General features: G+C 35.4%; 1 protein-coding gene across 2 annotated transcripts in view; it reads right to left on the reverse strand.

The window, feature by feature from the left end:
* Window positions 1–26753, reverse strand: part of LOC128557644 (uncharacterized) — a 116891-nt gene that overhangs the window by 87389 nt on the left and 2749 nt on the right. Inside the window, exons 2-17 of one of the 2 annotated variants that reach the window (XM_053545412.1) lie at window positions 26099–26241; window positions 23500–23565; window positions 21977–22012; window positions 21141–21250; window positions 20464–20528; window positions 16820–16986; window positions 16451–16504; window positions 15356–15499; window positions 14585–14620; window positions 13075–13184; window positions 11434–11492; window positions 9659–9807; window positions 7294–7347; window positions 3297–3467; window positions 911–1021; window positions 509–616 (exon numbers count right to left, since the gene is read on the reverse strand). In XM_053545412.1, the coding sequence (XP_053401387.1) occupies window positions 509–616; window positions 911–1021; window positions 3297–3467; window positions 7294–7347; window positions 9659–9807; window positions 11434–11492; window positions 13075–13184; window positions 14585–14620; window positions 15356–15499; window positions 16451–16504; window positions 16820–16986; window positions 20464–20528; window positions 21141–21250; window positions 21977–22012; window positions 23500–23565; window positions 26099–26241 (1583 nt within the window). The remainder of the gene's footprint in view (window positions 1–508; window positions 617–910; window positions 1022–3296; window positions 3468–7293; window positions 7348–9658; window positions 9808–11433; window positions 11493–13074; window positions 13185–14584; window positions 14621–15355; window positions 15500–16450; window positions 16505–16819; window positions 16987–20463; window positions 20529–21140; window positions 21251–21976; window positions 22013–23499; window positions 23566–26098; window positions 26242–26753) is intronic. The other variant, XM_053545413.1, reaches the window with a different exon arrangement.

A 26753-nucleotide genomic window follows, 5' to 3' on the forward strand; every position in this document is an offset into this window, starting at 1 on the left:
GATAAACTAAATATAAATATATAATACATTACAATCACATTTGTTTTCAAGTAAATTGGTCATTGGTCATAAAGATATATGTCAAAACATAACAATTCTTTCCTAAATACGTAATAAGATGTAATCCGATCCCATTATAACCAAAACATCTCTTTGAATTGGACTGATTCGGTAGAGAAAATGATTTTATATTCAGACAAAAGAGTACACAGTGCACTGTAAATCACATTTTAGGCCACATCCTAACAATGCGAGGTTAATCTCTGGTATAAATAGAAACAGTTTTCTCGCAAAAGAAAGTTAATCGGAGATTTCGTTAGGACTAATTTTTACGAAATAATAATAATAAAATGAGTTTACTATAAACAGATCTCTCTCATTATTTTCTGATTTTACTAAAGCCGTCTCAAACGAGCATGTGTGGGTTTATGAGAGGAATTAATTTGTGGAACTATGCAACGAAATCATTGTGAAATTATGTGTAGAATTATGTGTAGAATAATCTTACCAACTGGACACCCTCTTTCGTCACTTCCATCTGTACAATCGTATATACCATTACAGATACTTTCATAAGAGATACAGTCACCATTGTTGCAACGAAACTCTGGACAATCTATGAACAAATTTCAGCAAGAAATAATATGAAAATTCTATGTGTCCTTGATATAAACAACACTTGCTTTAATAAGATCAATAATAGCATATAATAAATGTGTTGACTTCTTCAGGTTTTTCAAAACAGAAAATTTTGCTTTTAGTTATTTCCAAATTCCAAATTGCCTGGTATTTCTTTATATCATATAAGAGTCATGATTAACTTCAATTTCACGATTTCGTCGTAAAATGAACATGATTATATGTTATATTTAAAAACTGCATAATTTCAAGGAAACGAAATTTGACCTACCACAACCTGCTTCGTCCGATCGGTCATAACAATCAATATAATCGTCACAAGCATAAGAGCCAGGTAAACACCTGCCGTCGTCGGCACACTCAAACTGGTCAGGTCTACACGCTATAATTATTTATAAAACATTTTTTAACCTCCAATCCAATTAAATATACATAATTCCACACGTATTTTTAAGGCTATATGGAATATTTTCGCAGTACTTATAGACATTCTGGCATAAAACAACAGATACTTGTTGTTTGGACTAGCTACGTCCCTGCCCTGACCTAAAATTTGGCCAAATGCAACAAAGACCATAAAAAACTCCCAAAATAACAGTTTTACCAAAACCAATCCACTGATTTCCTATCATTCTAGAATGATGAATGATAAAAGTTCAGAACGTATTTCTATTATTTTTAAAAGTCACGGCAATTATGTCACCAAGAACGCTTTTGCAGCAAGCCGTATATTAACGTTTTATCAATGCACATGTTTCCTTATATATCACTATATGGTAAGGATGGAGAGATAGAGAATAACAGGTTACTGTCTTTTGAGTTAGGGTTTCTCAGACGAGGCTAGATATGGTCCTGGAAGGCTTGCCGAGCTCCTTCCGGACCATATCTAGCCGAGTCTGAGACATCCCTTTCTCAAAAGACAGTAACCTGTTATTCTATTTATCATGCCATAATTTATTAACAACTTTTATCCTACCATTATGCGAAATAAAGTGCAAAAGTAGGGGTGGACCAAATTATGCTGTTTTGCCGGACTTCTTTTTTTTTTTTTTTTCTTCAGAATGACGCCATCTTGTTTTTTAGAATAACTGCTAAAAGACATTTACGCCAATATTTTTATAAACGCGCTCTTAATAGGTATGTGAGACCATGTCACGAATGTATAGCGTATGCCTACCGTATTTGCAATTACCACAAAAAAGTTTTTATAACGGACACGCTCGTAGAAAACGGAAAATGACTCATGCGAAGTGTTTGTTCAGGATTTTAGCTCTCTGCACTTATTGCATCTGGAATGGACTTTCATGGAATAAAATCAACGGTAGATGAAACGGTACTGCCTATGGCGTGTGTATTTAAGTCACTTCAAACGTTTGCTTGGTGAGAATGGGTATCCATCTAGCAACAGAATTTCGGATAAAATTTCACTTGGGAACAAATTGAAATTATTCTTTCGTGTTCAGCAAACAGAGATGTGGATACAAAACACAAGGTTAGTATTTGTTGATTTTTCCGCATTTTTATATTTTGGGATTTTAAAGACCTACTTCAGTGTCGTATGAGGGCGTAATAATTTTTAAATGCAAAATGGACACAATCTGATGTTCTTGGATTTAATCGTAGGTTTAAACAGTTCAAAGTGTTCTCAAGTCACTGACCTGATAAAATGTATGCAATATCCGCCATCTTGGAATGATTTGTGTAGAGAGGGGGTGATTAAAATGTCAATTCGACAAAAGTTTTCAGAATGTTGTATGCAACAACAGTTTATAAAGAAACAGTTAGAAAGCAATGCAAAGGCGCAAGCTACAATACCCTTTGTACTGAAATTCTTAACTGAAATGTTGCTGTAAGGGATGTGTACAGACAGGATTTTGCAGCCGACAAGAGCTGTGATGATAATGTTTTGAAATATGTTTAGCAGTTGCCAAGGAGAGAAAAGGCGTTTCGAAGTCTTATAGCTCCGCCAAAACTCAGTCTGTCTAGCTAGACTTTGTAATGGTCATAATTGTTTTTAAGTTTCATTCAAACCCCTGTTAGTATAGAAGTAAAACTGGATGAGCTTTATTAAAAATGACCTTTAGGGGCATTGTAGCTCCAACAATTATCGAAATGGAAAACGCTGATCTTATGAACAACTAGTCGTGGTTCTGAATTTGAAATCCAAACATTGATTTCAACTTCATAAGGAAAACCGAAAAGGCAATAACTACACCAAAAATATTAATCAAGAACAGGACTATAATGTGCGTTTCTGTATACAAGACTGAAATATATGTAAGCGATTGCACACCAGGTTCAACATTTTTTAAACAGCGCTATAATAATAGCGTAGCAATGAGTAAAATTGGAATAAAGTTAAAAATATTGGATCCTATATGTAAAACAAATTTTCTTCTGATTTTCTGTCTCTAATGACTTTAACCAAATGTTGTAGATATTTTTCACTGTACCGTCTTCTCAGCGCAAAAAGCGAATGTTAGTTCATCTGGCTAAGTGATCTCACTTAATGTTTATCCAGACTTGCTCGCTGTGCTAAAGTGAATCATATGAATTCATTTGTCTAATTCATATAAGATGAAGTCATTATAATTTACTACGTCTTTATATTATATATATATATATATATATATATATAGGTACCATACTGTACTCACTATTTGGTGATGGTGGGGTTGGATATGTTGTTGTAGGTGTTGTTACCACGCGTGTTGTGCTTAAGCAATGCAATTCATCTGAGCCGTCGTAACAATCCTTATCTCCATCACAAAGCCATCCTATAGGGATACACCTGCTTCCGTCGGCACATGGAGTAGTATTATAATCACCTGTTGCCAATAATATTCAGCTGCAGTTTACATATCTCTTTATCATTGATGAAATGTACGGAGAAAAAGAGTGAAAAACGCCGATTCCCTAAGTTTATTTATATTCAGTAGCAACCAAAAATTACAATTTAAAAGATTTTTCTTTGAAGTAACCTTGGCAGAAGCAATTAACAACAAACAAACACGGAAATACAGTAGCGATATAACCGTGCACCTGTTTGCTCTTTGAGCTTATAAAAAGTTAGCAACACATTGATTAACTTATTTTCCGAAATGGACTTCCGCCATTTTTTCTAATGATAAACAAACAGTAAAAAGTTACTGACACTACTGATTAAAACACACCCATATGCAAATGGAACGGGATATTCGCCACTTCACACATTAGAGTAGTTGATATTTCAATTTCTACGAAAATTTTGATGATGTTGTTATAGAGAGGTTTTTGCTTAAGAGAGGGCCGCTCTTGAGAGGTTGCACTGTGTATCTATTATTTCTATGGAAATAAATAGTTTTATGTTGGTTTTGTCTGTCTGTACGATCTGTAGACATGCTATAGGTGCTATAGGGACCGTATAATGTTAATTTCTGTCGCATTTTTCGAAAAAATCATCTATTTTATTTTATTATAAAAGCGTTAGGAGCAAGATGTCAATTTGAAATTTCTTTAAATAAGTAGTTGGAAATATCATTTAAACGAATATGAAAATCAATTTTTCCCCGCCCCCGGGAACAGTTCCTGAGATTTGGCATTTTTGGCTTTTAAGATATCAGCCGTAAAACAAGGAAAAAGTGCTTACATAAAATATTTATTTTGCGTTAATAACTGAAAAAAAAAACAACTTATTTTTATAAAAAAAAATATAATATCTGAAAGTTTGTGACAGAAAGACACCATCTGTTCGTCCGTCTGTACGTAATTTAGGATAACAGCTGTATTTCCGTACTTTTCCGTATACGGAAAAAGTCTGTGTTTTTCATCAACTTCAAACTATTGTAGAATGTTCCAAACACAAGATCTTTTAATGAAATAACTTTTGTAAATTAAAACTTAACATTGTCTAGACAGATACGTAATTTGTATATATTTACCACCGACGGTTTCGTCGGGGAACCCTTTCAAAATGTACCATTTTTCGTGAAATATGCATACTTCTTCAAATATATTAAATAGAGGGATGGGCCTTGTTGGAGGAGTCATATCTTCATAACTTTATGTCCGATTTTAATAAATGATACCTTGTTGCAAAGTGCAAGCCAGTAGCTAAAGGAAGTAGGCCAAATCGGTCGGCTAGGGGTCAGGATTGTAGGTCAAAGTCCAGAAATATTCTCAAAATATGAACTTTTCAAAGCAGTCAAGGCAGTCCAGTGACACCATTTGAGCAATTCTCATGGCTCTCCTGGTCGGGCCAGCTTTCTCTTAGACAACACCCTATCGCATAAAACAATTTTGGTCACATTCTGAGACCTGCCCTGTGCTCTGATGGTATCAAATGGGCTTATAAGTAGTTTGAATGATGTAAAGCTTAGAAATCTACCATCATATCCATATACAGTATATGTAGGTGCCCGGGATGTAGAGACTCGAACAAAAGTCAAAATCTAACATAGTGACAATATCAACTGAAATCCCGTACCTCCATGTATTACCTCTCCTGACACCCATGACTAACTTAGGTACTCGAACATCGTCTTACTTTGTAGCCAGGACCCATACCTATATTCAACTTGGTCCAAATCCTTCTAGACATGGTAAAAAATACCCGTATTTTCTCTGTTGGAGGCATACCTTGTAGCCATATATGACCTGTCCTGACCTTTGGGGCTATCCTAGGTTCTTAAACGTGGTCTCAATCGATAGCCAGGAGTTACACCTATACAACCATGTAGTATATATGTATATTTCTTTGGTATAAGGACTCGAATCCGGTCGAAAATCTCTTAGTCATGGTCAAAATATGAAGTTGGAAAACAAAACGGTGTCTTTATTCGGCCTTACATACCTACACGAGGTCAAAATTGACCTATTTTCTAAATTTGAACAACCCGGTGGCCTTAAATAACCTGCATTGACCCTTATGGGTATGTCAGATACCCAAACTTGGTCTCATTCGATAGCCAGGACTCATACCCATATGACTATATATAATATATGTATATATCTTTGGCATAGCTAAGCCTCGGACCTGGTCGATATCCTCTTAGACATGGTCAAATAAAAAGTTAGAAGACCAAATAGAATCCTTTTACGACCCATCCCGACCCCTAGGGCTATTCAAGGTACTCGAACATGGTGTCAATCGATAGCCAGGATCCAAACCTACACATCAAATTATGATACGTGTATATGTTTATTTATTGAAACTTTATTGAAAAACTTGCCGACGTGGTCAAAATAGGCACAAGTTCGAACACTACATTGTGACCTTGTACGACCTGCCTTGACCCCTCGGGCTATCTTAGGTACCAGAACAGGGTCTCAATCTTTAGCCTGGACCTATGCCTACAAGACCATGTATGATACATGTATATATCATGGTCATAGGGGTTTTAGCCGGGTCTAAACCCTTTCAGACATGGTCAAAATTGTCATATTTCGTAAATTTGAACACTGCTTCGTCGCTGTGGTGAAAATGGACGGAGCAGTTAATTATTATACGGCGACCTCTATCTGGTTCTCGCCTTCGTTTTATAACGTCAGAATTATTATGAGAACAATCTTATTTTGTTGCAGACATTATTATGAGGACGATTGTATGTTTGATAATTAACATTTCATTGTGTGAATGATGTTCGTTTTTATCAGACACATAGATAAGATCTTATCTATGCCTTTTTTTTTAAAAGTACTATTGTTGTATCTAAATATAAACAATGTTTTGAAAACAACAAAAATGTAACAAGAAATTTAAATTTTGAAAACTCTATTTAAATTAAAATATTTGCATTTGGAGTTTTTTTGATTAATTTATAATTGAAACATTTTTATATTTCATAAAAAAACACTGACTAGTGTAATTATCAAAATAATATTATATTAATGTATATACAAACAGGGATAATGTACTTATAAAAAGCAACATGAGAAATGGAATTGTCATATTGAAATATCAACTGATAAAATGTGTGAATATCTCCTTCCATATATGCAAGCATTTTGAACAAGCTTAGTATAATTTTGCTTATAAAAACAAGATGTTCATTGCAAAATGTTACGTAACTGTTGAAAGTGATATGATATATATATATAAACATCGTGACATCTGGAAGAAGTATTCTGATCTGTCCCTTATTCTAACTCGAACAATAATATGGTTAGATTTGACAAATATGAAAGATTGATCCTGAATAAAAACATAGTGGAATATTGCATTTTCTTCAATTATTCTAGGGCACATTAGCTCCTCATCAAACTTAACTGAACATATATTCTTTGTTGGAGGCATGCCTTGTGGCCATATATGACCTGCCTAAAAAGGTGGGCTCGATTTAATACAAGACAGGGCTATTCCGATCATGTGATCGATACACCGAAATTTGTCGTGATATTTCAGCAGGTGTACCGTATTGATGCGCGTACACTTTGAATAGCCCGTCAAATCGAGTGAAATATGTATACCGGGTTTTTTACGGTACAATCCAACCCACCTGCTATGACAAAATGAAGATGCTGGACTGCAAGCATACATAACTTTTCAAGACTTTTTCCCATAGCCTCTTCTGCCATTCTCATTATTATAATTCTAAATAGCATAATTTCAAAAAAGAAAAAGGTCCTACGAATCTTTAAAGAATATTATTCCTTGATGTGAAATCTCATACTTACATGACGGTGTTGTATAAAAGGGGGTTGTTGTTGTTGATGATGTAGAATAAATTTCTGAAAACAAATAGAAAAGCAATATGCTGCTTTAACCTACGCAACACTAAAGGCTATACATTCAATTAAAACTGTATACTCTCCTCCAGGGTGGAAATATTCACCCTGCCGTTTCTTTAAGCGGAATAAGTTTGAAGGATATAATGTTAGGTGGGTTGGGGTCGGCTGAGTAAGAAACAGTACTGAGAAACACACAGAAGTGAGCATTTAAAAAAAAATCGAAGAAAAAAGGTAAAACAGGGACTAGAAACGCAAGCTGCTGACTAAAAATAGAAGTGTGGGATTCTAGGAGACAATAAAAGGGGACAGTCAGAAAGATGGGAGTGGGAGGATATTTAGTGAGGGAAGGAAGTAATATAGCTACGTGGAGGAAGTGTGGGATGCTGGTATGGGATGTAAGGAGACAAGTATCAATAACCACAAGAAATTAAAATTAAAAAAAGAATAGGGTCGATGGGCGGGAGTGACGGGATACTAAGAGACAATATTAGTTAATACAAAAAAATGTAAAAGACGAAAAAGTCATGTAACACGAGTATAAAGGTATTTCTGTGGGGATTGACGGGCTACTAAGAGGCATTATTATGAAACTGACTTACAGTTATATTTAAGAGGAGGTATGGGATATGAAACCTTTGTCATTCACTTGGTATTGCCATGGCAAATAAGTAGTTTTATTCAACTGTGATTTGTAGTTAATGAGATAATAACTTGCTGGCAATTGCGAACAGAATATTACTGAAACAAATTTAAACAAGAGGGTCATGATGACCCTGAATCGCTCACCTGAGTTATATGAGCCACATGTTTAAAATGGCAAACTGATGCTAAAATATTAGAAAGGTCATTAGGTCACATTCATGGTCACTGAAAGTCAGTTTTAAGATAGATGTACAAAACTGTACATGTCATCCAAATTTCAAGGCTGTATCTTAAAAAACAAGAATGTAGGTCAGTAGGTCAAGGTCACAGTCAAGTGACCCCTAATCGCTTGGGGTCATCAGGTTATTATCATTAAACAGTCTAGATAATATGACCAGATAATTTTTGAAGTATTTATTCCTATATAACTCATATAACAAGTGACCCCCAGGGCAGGGCCTCTTTTCACCCAAGGGGCATACTGCTACATACCAAATATCAAAGGCATAGGCCTTGAACTTTCAGACAAGAAGATTTTTTTTTTCGTATATAAGTCTATGTTAAATTTTGGACCCCCAGGGCAGGGCCTCTTTTCACCTCAGGGGTAAAATTTGAACAATGTCGGTAAAGGACCAAAAGGCATTATAATATACCAAATATAGACTAGAAGACTTTTGCAGTCTCTGGCAAGAAGACTTTTAAAGGTTATTCCTAAATAAGTCTAAGAGGGCACATTTTCATTAATTTATGTATAGGACCTGAGGCAATGCTACATACCAATTATCAAAGGCCTAGGTCTTATAGTTTTAGACAAGAACATTTTTAAAGTTTTTTTCCCTATACAAGCCCGTGTAAAACTAATGACACCCGGGTCGGGGCCTCTTTTCACCCCAGGGGCACAATTTGAACGATTTTCATAAAGGACCAATAGATGATATCACATGCCAAATATAAAGGCTCTACGCCTTGCGGTTTTGGACAAGAAGATTTTTAATTTTTGTCCTTTCGGTTGCCGTGGCAACCAGAGTTCTGCATGGAATTCAATTCTTTGAACAATTTTGAAAAGGGGCCACCAAAGGTTCATTCCTGTGAAGTTTGGTGTAACTCTGCCCAATGGTTTTCAAGAAGATTTTTTTTTAAAATGTTGACAGACGGACGATTGACGACGGACGACGGACAAAAAAGGCTAATTACAAAACGGGGCATGATGTAATCAAAATGATAGCAAGAGTTATGGGATTTATGTCATTAAATTGGTATTATCATGGGAAACGCATGTGTGAAGTTTCATTTGGCTGTGATGAGTAATAACTGAGATACGAGTTTGCTGAGAAGCGTAAAAACTAAAAAGGTGTGTACACATGATGATGACGCTGGGGTAAAGTAAAAACTCTTGTTATTTTCGTTACGGCGGGCTAAAAGTTAAAGGCACCTGGCCTGGGTAGAACCCCCGACCTTCCATAAGGCAGTTGGATTGCTTTCTGACATGAAGAATTCATCGTCCCCAAAGAGGCTCGAACCAACATTGGTTAGGGATATGTGATTTAAAGTCAGCGACCTTATCAACTCGGCCACGGAGACAGCTCAATGTTTTATTTTTATGATTTATGTACCAAAACGTCCTGGTGAATTTGAGTTTTATTTCTGTGCAAGAAATGTAAATTCATACCTTCATAGTGATTCACGAACAACATTTCAGAGTATGCTGAAGCCTGGTAAAACCAGTAAGCAACATAGTAAATATCCAACGTATCATGGATAACATGGAGCTGCACTTCTGCACTGATATTCCCCGCTTCAAAACCCACTGCAGGAACACTGAAAATACAAGTAAATAAATATCAAACAGAGAAAGCCACGTGCCAAAAAAACGCAGCTTCCCCAATCACAATACAAAGCACGCAGACATGCACGCACACACACACGCACACAACCTTGCATACACGCATGCAGGCACGCAGGTACGCACGCACACACGCGCGCGCACACACACACACACACACACACAAAGCAGAAACGCGAGAACAAAACGGACAAATAAGGGAACACAGACACAGTGGGAACACGAAATAAAAAGAAAATGTGTTGGGTTTTTGCATATTTTATTTCAGGTATGTAAAGGAAGGAATAGATTGTATATGATTAACTTCCAACGAAGGGAAAGAGAACACTCACTCCCGTGTTACTATATCATTAACCGTGTAAGTCTGGCCGTATGATCCAAGAAACGTGTCTAGGTATTAGAAAAAAACAATATGAGCCGTGCCATGAGAAAACCAACATAGTGGGTTTGCGACCAGCATGGATCCAGACCAGCCTGCGCATCCGCGCAGTCTGGTCGGGATCCGTGCTGTTCGCTTTCAAAGCCTATTGCCATTAGAGAAACCATTAGCGACCAGCATGGATCCTGACCAGACTGCGCGGATGCGCTGGCTGGTCTGGATCCATGCTGGTCGCAAACCCACTATGTTGGTTTCTCATGGCACGGCTCATATGTATGTATGTCCATAGAGGTGCCGCTCACAGAAGACGTACGTCTCGCAAGGAATTCTATATGCCGTAGAATCTAGTTTTGTTGTACACGTTCAAGTAAATGGCACTACATAAAATCCTAATTTCCTTTCAGTTAATTGACGCAAATAAGTTTTATTGTATATTGGAGAGCCCCATATCCACATCTTCGCCCAACCACGAAAAAAATATGTTAAGCTCCTCATGATGATAACATATATTAATGTACATTCAGTCTTATTTGATCTGTGGAAGAAGTTCTCTCCTTAATATTTTTGTCGTACAACACGAAGATCAAAGGGATTTAATCCGTGTCCTAAACTCACATGACAACTTAACAAAAGTGTTTTGGCAATACAGCATGTGACTCTTTATAGTGCATTTTATCTGACTTGGCGGGGCGTGGTTTCGCGACGGTCCACTACATTTTTGTGCAGGGTATGTAGTACATGTAACCAATGTAGCGTTGAATTTTAGTCGTTGGTTACCGAAGACTACGGAATTAAACAGTTATATTGCTCAACCTATTTTGCTCGTTTTTTGAGATTTCCATTATTTGCATAAGTCAGAGTTCAACTCCGCCCCGCCAGGTCGAATAAAACGGACTATATCTGATATAAATCGCTGGTCTAAAGTTTGTATAATTGGCCAGTCTATAGTCAACACAGGAATGCTGGGCTAAAATAATAAAGTAAGGGAAAATACCTTGAAATTAATTCTGACGTCATGTAACAAAACACGGAATATCGGACATCGGACAATAATTATGAATACAGTTACTGCAGTTTATAACCACGACTTCTTTATCGAAAGAGACCTTCTAACGTAATAAACTGACACTGCAGTTTTTAAAATACGACAAGTTTGTCGTAAGAGTGTCCTAAACTGAATTTACAGTTTCAAAATACGATAGTTTTATTGAATGAGACTTACCAGCGTACTAAACTGATATTGCAAATTAAATGACTGTAGTTCTGTGCATATACCATGATCTGCAATGATAAAAATATACAGAATTGTATTTCAATTTTCACGTTAGACTAACTGTATTTGTACAATCATTTTCAGCACCACTGGAATATCAAGTGTGTCGGTAATAGAATAATAATATTATTTTTCAGCTGGTTACACCATACATACATAAATCAATAGCATTATTCTAATCACATAGGAACTGATGTCTACTTCTACAGAATTAAACTTCATGCATGTGTACAATGATGCTGTTTTCCTTTGCAAGACATTTTTTGAAGAAAAAACAAGAGCTGTCCGTAAGACAGCCAAGCTCGACTATTCGAAATATTGACCCAGAAGCTGGAAAATATTACACAAAAAGGTTAAATATCAAAAGAGTTTTAAGTTCAAAAGGGGACATAATTTGACCAAAATGAAGGTCAGAGTTATGGGATTTGCTGCTATCAACTAGTTTTATAACCCCGAAGACACATGTGAAGTTTCAATTCAATATCTGCATTAGTTTTGAAGATAGTAACTTGCATGTAAAACTTAAACCAGAATTTTCTAAGTCCAAAAGGGGGCATTATTTGCCCAAAATACATGTCAGAGTTATGGGACCTGACCCAGTGAGGTTGGTAATTGATCTAGAAAAAGAAAAACTAAGTTTCAAATCTATATGCCTTTTAGTAATAGCTGTATGTACTTGCACGCAAAACTTTAACCTGGATTTTCTAAGTCCAAAAGGGGGCATAATTTGGCCAAAATGAAGGTCAGAGTTATGGGACTTGCTGCTATCAACTAGTTTTATAACCCCGAAGACACATTTGAAGTTTCAATTCAATATCTGCATTAGTTTTGGAGATAGTAACTTGCATGTATAACTTTAACCAGAATTTTCTAAGTCCAAAAGGGGGCATAATTTGCTCAAAATACATGTCAGAGTTATGGGACTTGTCCCAGTGAGGTTGGTAATTGATCTAAAAAAAGAAAAAAGAAAATTCAAATCTATATGCCTTTTAGTATTAGCTGTGTGTACTTGCACGCAAAACTTTAACCAGAATTTTCTAAGTCCAAAAGGGGGCATAATTTGGCCAAAATTAAGGTCAGAGTTATTGGACGTGCTGCTATAAACTAGTTTTATAACCCCGAAGACACATGTGAAGTTTCAATTCAATATCTGCATTAGTTTTGGAGATAGTAACTTGCATTTAAAACTTTAACCAGAATTTTCTAAGTCCAAAAGGGGGCATAATTAGCTCAAAATACATGTCAGAGTTATGGGACTTGACCCAGTGAGGTTGGTAATTGACCTAGAAAAGAAAAAAATAAGTTTCAAAGCTATATGCCTTTAAATGATAGCTGTATGTACATGCATGCAAAAACTTAACCAAGGTGTGACGCCGGCGCCGACGCCGACGCTGACGCCAGGGTGAGTAGAATAGCTAGACTAGTCGAGCTAAAAATGAATTTTTAAATAAATATCCGTTCCCAGTACAGTCATTACTGTAACTGGCAATAACTTCTTTTATGTGAAAACTATCAGAAACGATTCAACTAATTTTGTGGATTGTTTGCCCCACAGAACATTTTGTGAACACACATATTACTTGTACTTACGGTGCTAGTCAAAGTGTCGTTGAGTTCCATGAAATCACTTGTCCAATTGTAATACAAGTCAGTTGTGAATTCTTGCAGATACGTAATGTTGAATGAATAAATTGATTTTACTGAAACGAAGGAAGAAAATGTCACGTATCCATTCTTCATATGCATGAACTCTAAGGTAGTTTTGCATGTTCGAATAACCGTAAGTGACAGCTTAACGTAAATCATCCGAAAATCTTATGATAATGCCTGGTAGCCGTTACCAGGAATGTATTATGTCATGTGTATTAAATGTGTAACAGTCAGCGCCGGTTGATTTTGACAATAGTTGAATTTTGACGGTATGATAATTAAACATATTAACATATATACGGAGCAGTTTAAGGACCTCAAATGATATTTGGCGAACAGTGAAAAATACACTGATCTGTCTTTTGTATCGGCTGTATTTCCTGCGGATACAATAATGCTTTGAAAAGAATGTTTCAATAAAATTTTGAATTGTAGAACAAGATTTGTTTCAAAAGTGCAGAGCTACCTTAAAAGAACATTTTAAAACCGTATAAGGCTCTCTTCGCCTTAAGCACACTTTACATCCAAAGAGTTTCACGAGTATCCTTCTTCAGGAAGTCAGTGAATAAATGTATTATAAACAAATAAAATATGTAGAGGTTCATGATGGTTCTAAACGCTTACCTGACTTTAAATTGATCATATAACATGACATACTGTACAAAGAACGGAAGCAATTGTGTTTGGCATAAAATACATGAAATACATTGAATAAACTTAAAAGGGGCTTTTGCAAGAATACTACATTTAAAGTTTAGTGAAGCAGGTCATAAGATTTTTATAGGTTTTAGCCCTGTCAACCCTAAAAGGGGTCCAATAAAACCATCTGAATATAGATGCGAGAGGGCCTTATAAGGATGTTACATTTATTTATTTATTTATTTGGGTTTTACGGCGCACCAACACAGTATAGGTTATATGGCGCCAAACAGGACTACAAATTTTTGTTTCACATCTCATTTACATCGAAATAAAAACATGAGGTGTGGAATCAAAATTTGCATACCTGCTGGAATCACAGAGTTACTGCAAAACCAAGTGTTAAGACCCTATCAGTCGCCTCTTACGATCATGCAAGGGTAAGGCAGTGGTTCCAATTCTTTTCATACACAGATCGTCCCAGAACCACATGGGGCTAAGGATGTTACAGAGTTTGGTAGTGGTTCATGAGAAAAACGTTCTTTTGAAGATCTATTTTATCTCTCATCGCACCTTTATGCATGTTTAATGTCATGTGATGTTATTAAAACTTTATACACTTTGATAAATACAGAGAGTATTAAGGAACGAGTATACAATAATTGTACATTTGGGGATTTTGTGACAATGTCTTCAAGAGGTTGCCTCGAACGATTTTTTTTTATCTTAAAGATATAGATCAAAGACCAAAATGTCGTCGGTATAGTACAAAGCAGCGGATACAAGTAATTCTACAAAAATCAAGTCTTACATGTATGACGGTTGCATGTTCCGTTGACCCCAGTGTCTGAAAAAAATATGAATATGAAATTAAACAATACATACAATATTCATATTATTATCATGCAGTGCATTTCTTGACAAGGTCACGTAGCATTTTAATAAGATATTACATTTGCGTTAATTTGCAAGTGTATGCACGTAGGATGACATGTAATTATAAATCAGTCATGTAAGTAATCATGCAACTTAAGCGTGCGCTTGCACATATTAAAAAAAGCATAATTTACTTTGAAAAATTACAGATTTTGTTGATCTTCACTCATTTTATCAATATCTCTATTAGATGATTCTTGAGTACCCATGAAGATATGAACACACTTTAACAGGTTCTTGAGAGGTAATTAAAAGCATTAAGTAACTAAGAGACCCATTGCCTCAGCTCCCAGCGTACGCTTACGAGAGAATGCTATTTTGAGTTGGCATTGAACGGACACAATGACCTTAGACAACCAGCGATTATATCAATATCAAGTGTAAATAATTCTGTCTACTCATTATAAAATTAATTTTTAGATATCATAAAAAACGTTGTCCCTGCAATAAGTAGCAAAATCTGATGTAAACTTTAATGAATGACTTCAGGGCAATTTATTAATTATTACTTTTAACTGACTGAAAAATGGTACAAGCCTTTTTTAAAAATAACTAGTGCTAGTCACATAAAGGCGGTCCAATTCTGTACTTATATGTACACAAAACAGATTTCGAATTAATCCTCGATTTTTAAAACAATACTTACGGGGAGTAGTGGTCATTGGTAGAGAAGTTGTTGAGCTTGAACAAAACAGCTCGTCCGAACCATCCGCGCAGTTAATCTTACCATTACAGCGCAAAGAATAAGGAATGCAAGTGCCGTTGAAGCACTGGAACTGATTGTAACTGCCTATTCAAACAGAATATGTCATTTAGTAAGGGTTTTAAGTTTGAAAGTGAAGGTCATATGAGGGTCAGGGTCATTTATATATAGGTCTGTTTGTAGGTCTTGCCACAAGGTTTGTCGAGTGTGAATATGAACTAAATTGTGTCATTTATGTGGGCTGTGGGACAAAACATGTTGTTTATTAAAAGTTTGAGATGAAGATCATATGAGGGTCAAGGTCATCTACATATAGATCAGTTTGTAGGTCTTGCCACAGGGATTGTTGAGTGTGAGTATGAACTAAATCAGGTCAATAATGTGGGCTATAGGCAATCTGTTTCGTACAAACGGACGGACAAACGGACTCGCGGACAAAAGTACGGTTCAATCGCTATATGCACGTGGCATAAAAACGTCAAAAAAGTACACACACAATGTCTATAATTAACAAATATTTAGTAATACTGCAAAAAAGCACGACAAAAGTAACAGGACTTCTTCTTGCTGTAATGTCTGAGAAACAATCTGTGGCTTTATATTTCATACATCAGAAATAAATTAAATATCTGCCACTCAACATTCATATAAATGATTTTTGCACGTTGATTAAAAGCAAAACATACATGTATTTTTTACCTTTTAAAAAATGGGTAGCAGCCTTAATATAAAAAAAATGATAACAATTATATCACTCAGTTTTGATGAAATTCTAGAATATCATGTACGATATACATTTTCCTGCTATATATAAATGTCTGACCAGATTTCAGCTATGTACTCTTTACAAAATGTAAAATATATATCGCGGAGAGCATTAGAAGTATCGTGTATTATACAAGACAATTCTTACACCCTATGTTCATAGAATCTTTTGCATTTCTCCTAGATTGTTACTTTGTAACTTTGCGCTGCACAATTTTAAAAAAGATGAGTTTTTTATGAAAGTTCGTTATGACTCAAAAATGAAACACTTACATGAGTGCGTTGTCGGAACTACTGTTGTTGTTGTTGTTTGTGGAGTAAAAACAACTGAAACCCAAAAAATAAAAAATATACTTAGATTATACTTTAAAATCATTGTTAAGCACTGTTACAATATTAAAAGTATGTAAACTTTGCAAGAAATGCAGCGATAAGTAACTTTAAGTTATTGCTCAAATTTTAAAGACATAGCAGTTTTAAGATACAATATATCACACATGTTAGCCGGAGTCTTCTCACTCGCAGCGAATATGGTTAAGAAGTAAACCATAGAGATTTGATAGACTTAACAATTTTTGTTAATGATATCTACAATGATTTCACAAATGCCTTAATTGGCTTAGATGTAGATGAAATTCATACCATGATAGTAATTCAAAATCATGTTCGAGTTGCCTTCAGCAAAGTAAAATAAATATGCAACGTCTTCAATTGGTAGCGTATATGGAGGAACATAAATGAGCATTTGTGCACTGATGTAAGTCGCTTCATGGTTTACTTTCAGAGAAATGTTGCCAACGACAGGGGCACTAAAATGAAAACATAAATAAACTAGAGCTGCTTTTGAGAAAAGCACATGTCTCCCACAACTGCCTAATCATCTGAATAGTAGTATATAAGTCAACCACGCACCAATACCTCAACTGCCTTATCAGACTTTCAGTGCTTTGATTATCAAAAACAAGTTTCAAGGGCCATAATTCCGAAGAGCCTGGGCCGATTTGGCTAGTTATCGAACTTGGCCGAAGACTAATTGGCAAACACATTTTGTTCAAGTTTGGTGAAGATCGGATGAGAAATATTCGACTCAACGTGCGGACAAGATTTGTAACAGACAGACATACTGACACACACACACACACACACACACACACACACGCAGAGAAGTAAATCAATATGTCTCCCACACCACTGTGTGGTGGAAGACATAAATACAAACGATATTTGCTTTAATAGATCGTGTCAGTGTTTCAAATGTTCTAAACTATGTTGGATTTATTACCTTCACTGTCTAAACCTTCTCTTAAAACATATGTTGCGGCAGATAACCGTCGATAGTCGCCACTCTGCGTTAGCATTTTATTTTTGCGCTTGCCGATTGAGAAGGAGTGGGGTAAAAAGAAAAGTTAAATTATAAAATTAAGCTGACGAGATGCCAAGCAGGGGTTTACATGTCTGCAGATAAAATGACAGCTGCTTAAAATATCAATATAAAATAGTTTCTGTGGAAGAATTATCAAGATATCGGCGTTTAGGTGTGTATGTTTCAATGACTTATTTCATTACAATCATTCAGTTTTAGGAAAGATGCGCATGTTCTTTTCATATATGTAAAAAGGTTTGAATTAAAAATGAGTAAAGAATGAAATATAAAATAAAACATTTTTGATATAAAAATATTGAACTCATCTCTTTAAAAATAAAACACATTTTCTCGATATATTTTTTTTTATTTAAAAGCCGCGCACAATATTGGTGCTAACGTGACTGCTGCTTTTAAAACATTTGTTTCTTGACTTTAAAGCGTTATGCAATGTTAGAGAGATAAAGACTGTCTTAGAATTATTTCAATTAATTGCAACAATAAGACAATGTTTCTGGTCGACGCATCCAATACACTGGTGTTATCAAAAGTAAGACAAAACCGTCAGTTTTATATCAGTTGTCGCGAGATTAGCGGGAATTAACTTCACAAATCTTATTGGTGCTACTCCGCATCTAAATCTGGCAAGAGCTACTTCTCAAATTGCAGTTACACAGGCAGAGAAAATACGGTAAAGACGAAGTGGTTATCCGAGGAAAGTTCATGTATAAGACAATCATAATATATTATCATACACCATCAATGCCTTTTTACACATGCAATGGCAGATAATAAACAAGCTCATTTCAATCGCGCATTTCTCACATAAAACGCGCATTATGGCAAATGGGCACTATGCTTGATGTGCATGCGTGCGTGCGTGTGTGTGTGTTTTGGTTTAACGTCTTTTTCAACAATTTTTCAGTCATATAAACGACGGTGTCTACTTGTAGCAGTGAGCACAATGCCCAACTTTATAGTGCTGCCTCACTGGAATATCATGCCGTAGACACGTGGTATGTTACCCCACCCAGTCACATTATACTGACTTTGGGCTGACTAGTCCTAGCACTATCCTCTTAATGCTGAGCGCCAAGCGAGGAAGCTATAGTACCATTTTTTACGTCTTTGGTATGACGCGGCCGGGGATCGAACCCACGACCTCCCGCACTCGAAGCGGACGTTCTACCACTAGGCTACCGAGGCGGTACTATGCATGATGAACAGTTTACTGCATAAATGTCCCTAGTCCATGTCCGGCCCAGACGACACGGCCACGAGCACTTATAGGCGAAACGTAATCAAACAAAAAATATAGTTACACACGAGCTGAAAAATATAACGAGACAATTAAACACATTTTCAATATTCATAGTACCCATTTGCCGAATTGTAGTTTTTAATGAGAAATACGCGATTGCAATGTGCTAGTATATTTTCCCGCTGGGTGTCAAGGTTCTTAAGTATACTTTAGGGTAGGGCATATCATACAATATGGCATTTTCCTTTTGGTCTGGTGCCAGTGTCGCTCGCGCCCGACATCCAAGATTAGCCAAGTGTTGCGACCAATGATGTGGTGTTACATTAGTTCTTCCATCACGGGATTGTTTTTTACATAGGCTTGATTCCACGTATCTCGGGGAAGCTCGGGTACTCCATAAGGGTGATTCACCCATTTGATATTTGTGATTCTTAGGAATGGATCAAATTAATTACTTAATTATTTAGTACTTTTCATTTCGTAAATATTTATACACTAAATAAATGTTGTTAATCGATTGGCAATTTTCATTGAGTAACACTTTCAAATGTTTCAAAAGGACGTCAGCACGACCGAAGGTTCGAACACGGCCGGTCCGTCTACATAAATACCTGCCCGTCACACATTCCTCGGAAGCTATCGCTAGTACAGCTAGTACACACAATGTCTGTAAATAATACTATGTACCACCGCAACAGAAAATATTTACTAAAGAAACATATAATATACAACAGCCCGTCAAAAGGTTACTGGTGTTACAAACGCGAGAAATTTCACAACGTTAAACATGTTAAATCTGATGTTTCAAAAGCGAACAAATTTACAACGTTAAATCTGATGTTTCAAAAGCGAACAATTTTACAACGTTAAATCTGATGTTTCAAAAGCGAACAATTTTACAACGTTAAATCTGATGTTTCAAAAGCGAACAACTTTACAACGTTAAATTTGATTTCAAACGCGAACAATTTTACAACGTTCAACCTGATGTTAGAAACGCGAGCTCTAGTACCGTACGCGACAATACTTATTGCTGATATTTGTAGAGTGAAATTAGCATAACATTTTATGGCATATAACATGAAGTTCGAAATCAGACTGACCTATGCACGCGAGGTAAATCGTATTGCAGATCAAAACATGACGCACAAACAGAGGGTGTTCAGACAGGCCAGGTGAGCGGCTCTAAATCCTATGAGGCATCTTGCCAAATGGTGTACGATAATATTTGATAAATGTCTAAACCTATCATCAAAACATCACACACCAGTAATTTAAAAAAAATAGTAATTTCTGTGCTATTGTCAAATAATCTGAATGGACTCAAGTTGTACATGTAAGGTAACTCAGGCTGTCAGATGCCCAAGTGTCTGTGGACGCAAATCATGAATATAAAATGAAGTTTACCAATTAATCAAAAACATACCAAAAATTGAAACATCACTACTTAAACGGTGTTGGCAAGCAAACCACTTTTATTTAAAACAATAGTTGAGAATACCAATTTCTATACACTTTGGTCGGTTGGTCAATATTTTCCAGAGCTAATTTTCAATTGCTAGTCACAGCATCGTTGAGCAGTCAGTCCTGCACTTACATTGCAAAATATCATCAGAACAGTTTTTTTTAATAAATACAACATATAAATCGAAGGAATCTTACCAGCGCACTACACTGACGTTGCAAATCAGATGACCGACACTGAAGTTTCGTGCAGACTGCATAAACTGCAAATAAAAACACAACAGTACATTTCATTAGAATAGGTTGAAACGATATGTGTCTTTTTGTCGTAATAGCACACCTAGCAAAAAAGGAGAAAACATTCATTTAACAAGGATATTGCGAACAATTTTACCCTTTAAGCATACCATTGTTTTGCATTGCGCAACGTTTTTTGAGAATTTCCTGTTCATGGCATATATAAGAACTTCTTGTGACGTTTTAGAGAATTTCCTGTGACATTTTTCAGAATTCCCCGCGACACTTTGAGAATTTTCTGTGGCATTTTGAGATAACCCTCTTGACATATTTTTAAAAATTTCACGTGGCCTTTTTGAGACTATCCCACTACATAATTTTGAAAATTCAACGTGACATTTTGAAAATATCCCGACTACCAAGTGACATGTTTCTGAGACTTCCATGTGACATTCTGAGAACTTTCCATGACGTTTTTTTTCGAGAATTTCCTATGATATTTAAAGAATTTTCGATCTACTTTATTTAAAAAAGCTCTGAGTTTGCAATCCTGTCTACGTCTATTATATTGACAGACCTTGTAGAACTCTAAACGCACTAGATATTCCTCTTATACCACAGAATGCATTGATACTTACAATACCAGACAAAGTTTGGTTGAGATCTCTGAAATCCTGTGACGAGGTATCATATAAGCTATTCGTGAAGTTTTGCAGATAGGTTATATTGAATAAATAAATCGATTTCACTGAAAATAAAAGTAAAATATATATAAGCGTATTATCAGACGAATAAAAGTATCAGCCTATTTAGTGAAGATTCATTTAAATCATGTAAGAAAAAAATACCAAAGGCTTATATTAAATCAATCTGTTTATGCTATTGGCCGATGTTTAGTTCAACACAGGTTTGCTTGGTAAAGGTAAAAAAAATGAGGGAAAATATTTTGAAATCTATATCCGAGGTCATTGATAAAACACTTATTGAATGGTTTATCAAAAGAGAAAACATAAGTTATTCATTTAAAAAAAGAGCCACACTGGCTCTTATTCTATACAAACATATTTAACAGTATTATATAATGTCAAAATTGCAAAATATTATATTAACATATATTTGAATATAACAGTCATATAAATCAATCTAGAAATCAGTCTATTTGTTTGTTTGTTTTGGGTTTAACGCCGTTTTTCAACAGTATTTCAGTCATATAACGGCTGGCAGTTAATCTAACCAGTGTTCCTGGATTCTGTACCAGTACAAACCTGTTCTCGGTAAATAACTGCCAACTTCCCCACATGAATCAGAGGTGGAGGACGAATGATTTCAGACACATTGTCGTTTATCAAATAGTCAAGGAGAAAGAAAGTCTAATGATGTAACAGGTGAATGGATAATATTACGACTTCGGCGAAATAACAATAACACAGTACTTTTAAATATTATATACTTGTACTTTTATTCATGAACTTACTTGTCTCTCTGCTACATGTTTGATTTGTCGGGGGAGCTGAAATAATCGCAAAATATTATGTTGTATAAAACTGTCCACAGAAAACACGTTACATTACCTTATTGACAACTATGTAGATTATTTAAGGATAACATGGTGTAATAGCCATATTTCATATCTTGTAACTGGATGGTAGTATTTAAATGAAATTTGGCCACTTCAAAGAAATTCAAAATTAAAAACGTTTCATCGAGAGATTTTTCGAATTTTATCATTTTTGGGGGAGATAATCGGTATTGAAGTTAACATTGTTGCCTATGGGAAATATATAATTTCTTTGATTATGAGAATCTGAGCTCTAGTTCCGAGAAAATTTTGCGGTAGAAAGCTGCATTATATGAATCTGATACAAATATCAAAAAGAAATCTAAAATTCCCCGTAGGGAAAAGGAGAAAATTATATTTTTCTAGTTTTCAGGGGAGATAACTCATGAAAAACCAAAATTATCAGGGGAGGTTTTACATTTGTTTATGTTAAATGCGCATGCGTGAATGCCCCTACATATTCTGAGAGCGCTTCCCGCGCTAGTCAGTCGTTACAGTAAATAGTATAGAGTAGTGTGTAGTTGTGTTCTGATCCCTCTCCCACGAACTGTGGACATATCCGAATAAAGAAACAGGAGGTAATCTAAAGGAAATTTTTGAGAAATTCTGTCACTATATAACTTGTCAATATGCACCTTATTTCTATCGTTTGACAAAGCTTACATTATCAAGTTGTATGTACGCTTTTGGTGAAATTGAGGCCTATTACGGGTAGTCATCCTTAAGAAATAATAAGTTCCCAAACGTGGTTTATCTTAGAACAACCCGTGTTTTGAGTTCTTATGCGTAAAAATATATCACGAAGGGCGCAGGCTATTGTTTCGCATAAAAACGAAAAACTCGGGATATTCTACGATAAATCACACTTGGTAGCTTGTTATTTCGATTCTAACACGATATAGACAGTGTTAGAAAAAATGGTAACTACTTTTTAACCGTGCTACGCACCTGGAACGGATGACGTCATTGCACGCGAGTGGTTTATTGCAGAATAACCCGAGATATAGATTTTGCTCTACGCGTATGTAGGTTATTCGCTGGTCGTGTTAGAATATGCAGTAATCAAAGACTGATAGGCAAACACAATTTTCTTTCGCACAATAAAATTTTTATGGGTGCACTACGTTTTTAGTGACACTAGACAACCCAATAAATCTGATATGATAAAATGTATTAGTCGAGGCAAATATGATTTTTCTGCTTGCACAAGTCTATCGTAGCCTACTGAACGATAAATGATGTTAAATAAGCTTTTTTTTCTGAAATGGACAAAACAACCTGTTAAGACGGGCTCGAAAAATCAGATTTAAGAAAATGAAATGACTGCTAAATTAAATGCATACTGTACAAAACAGTGATTAAAAAAACTCCATGCAGATACTCTATCGGGCGGAGGTTGTAACATAGTAACATTGACTTCTTATGTGAAAGATACTCACTTGTAGTTGTTGTTTTTATTGTTGTTTTTGTTGTTGTCGGAGGTAGATTTGTTGTACTGTACATGGCTTAAAATAAATAAATTCTTTCTTTTTTATCTATATAGGCCCTATAACAGTTTTCTCATGGTTAGAGGTCAGTTTATTTAAATACATGCATAGTGTAATCATTATGAAATAGACACAAATATAAATAGTACAATATTACCAGGACGTGAGAGATACCACCAAGATTAAAGGTGGACAATCACAGCAACAATTTGAGCAACATTGTACGACATTTTTCATTTTTAGTATATTCTGTTAGAGTTTTATTTAAGAAACCAAAGGATCCGTTTCATAGAGTAAGAACCCTTATAGAAATGTATGCTTTATTATTTAATATGAATGTCGGTAATTATTCCCCTTTAGTACATTTACAAGTATCAAAAATGTGGGCTATCGATTTCGATTTCAATATAATTTCTAATTTTACATGTGTATTTGACATATATTGGGATATTTCAACAATGCGAACCAAACAGTAAACAGACTGTAGCTTCAATATTCATATTTTTCAATCCATTCTGGTTGCACAACCAATTTAGGTAAAGGGAGGTAATAATATGTTTAACAAGAGTGCAAGAATGTCACAATATACGCCCGTCACAGCAAATTTCTTTACTCTAGCACCTGTATTTGCAAATGGAATTTTAATTTTGTAGTTGTTTAGTAATAACTAAGTGTTTTGTTTTTCTAAGTCCACAAAAAAACTCCTTACCAGGTAGAGATACCTTAAAATACACCTAAAATTGGAAAGTAACATCTATGTTGTACCACAGAAAAGTGGTCTTGGTTTTTCCCTACGGTCAATTATAAAAAAGTTACAATATAAGTTATTTATAGTAACAACTAAGGGAAGTTAATCTTAAAAAAAAAAAAAAAAAAAAAAAAAAAAAAAAAAAAATCAAAAAAAAAATTGTAAGTCCACACAAAAATCTTTACCGGGTAGAGACTGGTCAAAATACACCTCAAAATTGGATGTAGCATGCATGTTGTACTACAGAAAAGTGGTCTCGATTTTTCCCTACGACTAGTAATGAAAAAGTTACAATATAAGCTATTTATAGTAACAACAAAGGGAAGTAATTCTAAAGAAGGGAACTGCGCATGACACTTCGTCTCATGATGGTGTATAGTTGTGTCAAGTTACATCAAAATCCCTCTATGCATGAAGAAGAAATGCTTCGGACAAAGTCATTCTTGTATCTGACCTTTGGCCTCTAAGTGTGACCTTGACCTTAGACCTAGGGACCGGGTTCTTGCGCATGACACTACGTCTTGTGGTGGTGAACATTTGTGCCAAGTTATATCAAAATCCCTCTATGCATGAAGAAGAAATGCTCCGGACAAGGTTTTCATTCTTGTATCCTTTGACCTCTAAGTGTGACCTTGACCTTAGACCTAGAGACCTGTTCTTGCGCATGACACTCCGCCTCATGGTGGTGAACATTTGTGCCAAGTTATATCAAAATCCCTCTATGCATGAAGAAGAAATGCTCCGGACAAAGTTTTCATTCTTGTATCCTTTGACCTCTAAGTGTGACCTTGACCTTAGACCTAGAGACCTGGTTCTTGCGCATGACACTCCGCCTCATGGTGGTGAACATTTGTGCCAAGTTATATCAAAATCCCTCTATGCATGAAGAAGAAATGCTCCGGACAAAGTTTTCATTCTTGTATCCTTTGACCTCTAAGTGTGACCTTGACCTTAGACCTAGGGACCTGGTTCTTGCGCATGACACTCCTTCTCATGATGATGAACAATTGTGCCAACTTTAATCAAAATCCCTCTATGCATGAAGAAGATATGCTCCGGACAAAGTCATTCTTGAATTTGACCTTTGACCTCCAAGTGTGACCTTGACCTTAGACCTAGGGACCTGGTTCTTGCGCATGACACTCCGTCTCATGATGGTGAACAACTGTGCCAAGTTTCATCAAAATCCCTTCATGCATGTAGAAGATATGCTCCGGACAAGGTCTGTGGACGCCGCCCGCCCGCCAGGGGCGTTCCCATAATACGTCCCGTTTTTCAAACGGGCGTATAAAAACTAGCGTTTCTAATGAATTTCGGCTATTCATATATTTGTCAATGTAAATATTTGGCAAATATGATATGATAGTTTTTCTATTCATATGATCTTTAGGCAAAGTATGTTTATTGAATTTATAAGTATGCTAAAATAATTCTATCAGGACATGAAAATAAAAATTTAAAAATACATCCAGTAAAATTCTAACATGTATTAAGCAGTCAGCAAACATAAATAAGTGTGAATGATCATTTGTTATCTTGCCAAAGTCCATTTCTTGGTCAAAATCTGATTAACCACCTTTTAAGTCCATGACAAACAAGTAACAAAAGGGAAATTATGGTTTTTAATAAAGTTCTCAATCTCGTACCGACGAATTGACATTCGAAATGCTTTGATTTCTACTTCCATTGTTTAAAGGCGATTATTTTATTTAGAAATTACACTCAATAGATTAATTGAGAACCTAGTATCCAATTTGGATTTTACAGTAAAAAAATAAATTCATGATAAGATAAGAAATTTACCTCTCATTGAAGAGAAAACTGTATTATTTGGCATGAAGTAGAATATGGCCTGCACTGTTTGGTTTGTAACAGGCTCCAAAGTTTCAATCATAATTGCAAACCCTATGTATAGTTCATTAATAGCCAAAGCCGGCATTGGATAACTGAAATTGAAACAGAAATACTGTATTTCAATATTTTTTTTGGAGTAACATTAAACAATATCTTGATCATAAAGCAAAGTTTGGTAACAGAGCAAACTATTGTACATTTTACCACACACATTTTGGATCTATAAACTTCGTCCAATCCCTTGTCAAAAAATATTTAGGCAACGGTTTTTATCGTTTAAAAACCTACCTACCTAACGTTTCTATCATATAACATATTTTCTTATAATTGTAACAAGTTTAAAACTTCAAAATTACGCTGATCCAAAAAGGCAAAAAAAAAAACCCCAACATTTTTGCGATAGTTTCATTTAAACTGCAGGTAAATAAAACAGATGTTTAGTCTGAAATAATATACATGTACACTTATTAAAAATAAGAAAATTTATGGATGAAATTAATCAGATTAGGTATAAGAGGTAATATTCTTAACATAATAAAGTCTATGTATAATAATGTCAAGTCAAGAGTGAAATATATGAACCAAATAAGCGATAGTTTTCAGT

This window comes from Mercenaria mercenaria, chromosome 6, assembly GCF_021730395.1.
Source record: "Mercenaria mercenaria strain notata chromosome 6, MADL_Memer_1, whole genome shotgun sequence".
NCBI lineage: Eukaryota > Metazoa > Mollusca > Bivalvia > Venerida > Veneridae > Mercenaria > Mercenaria mercenaria.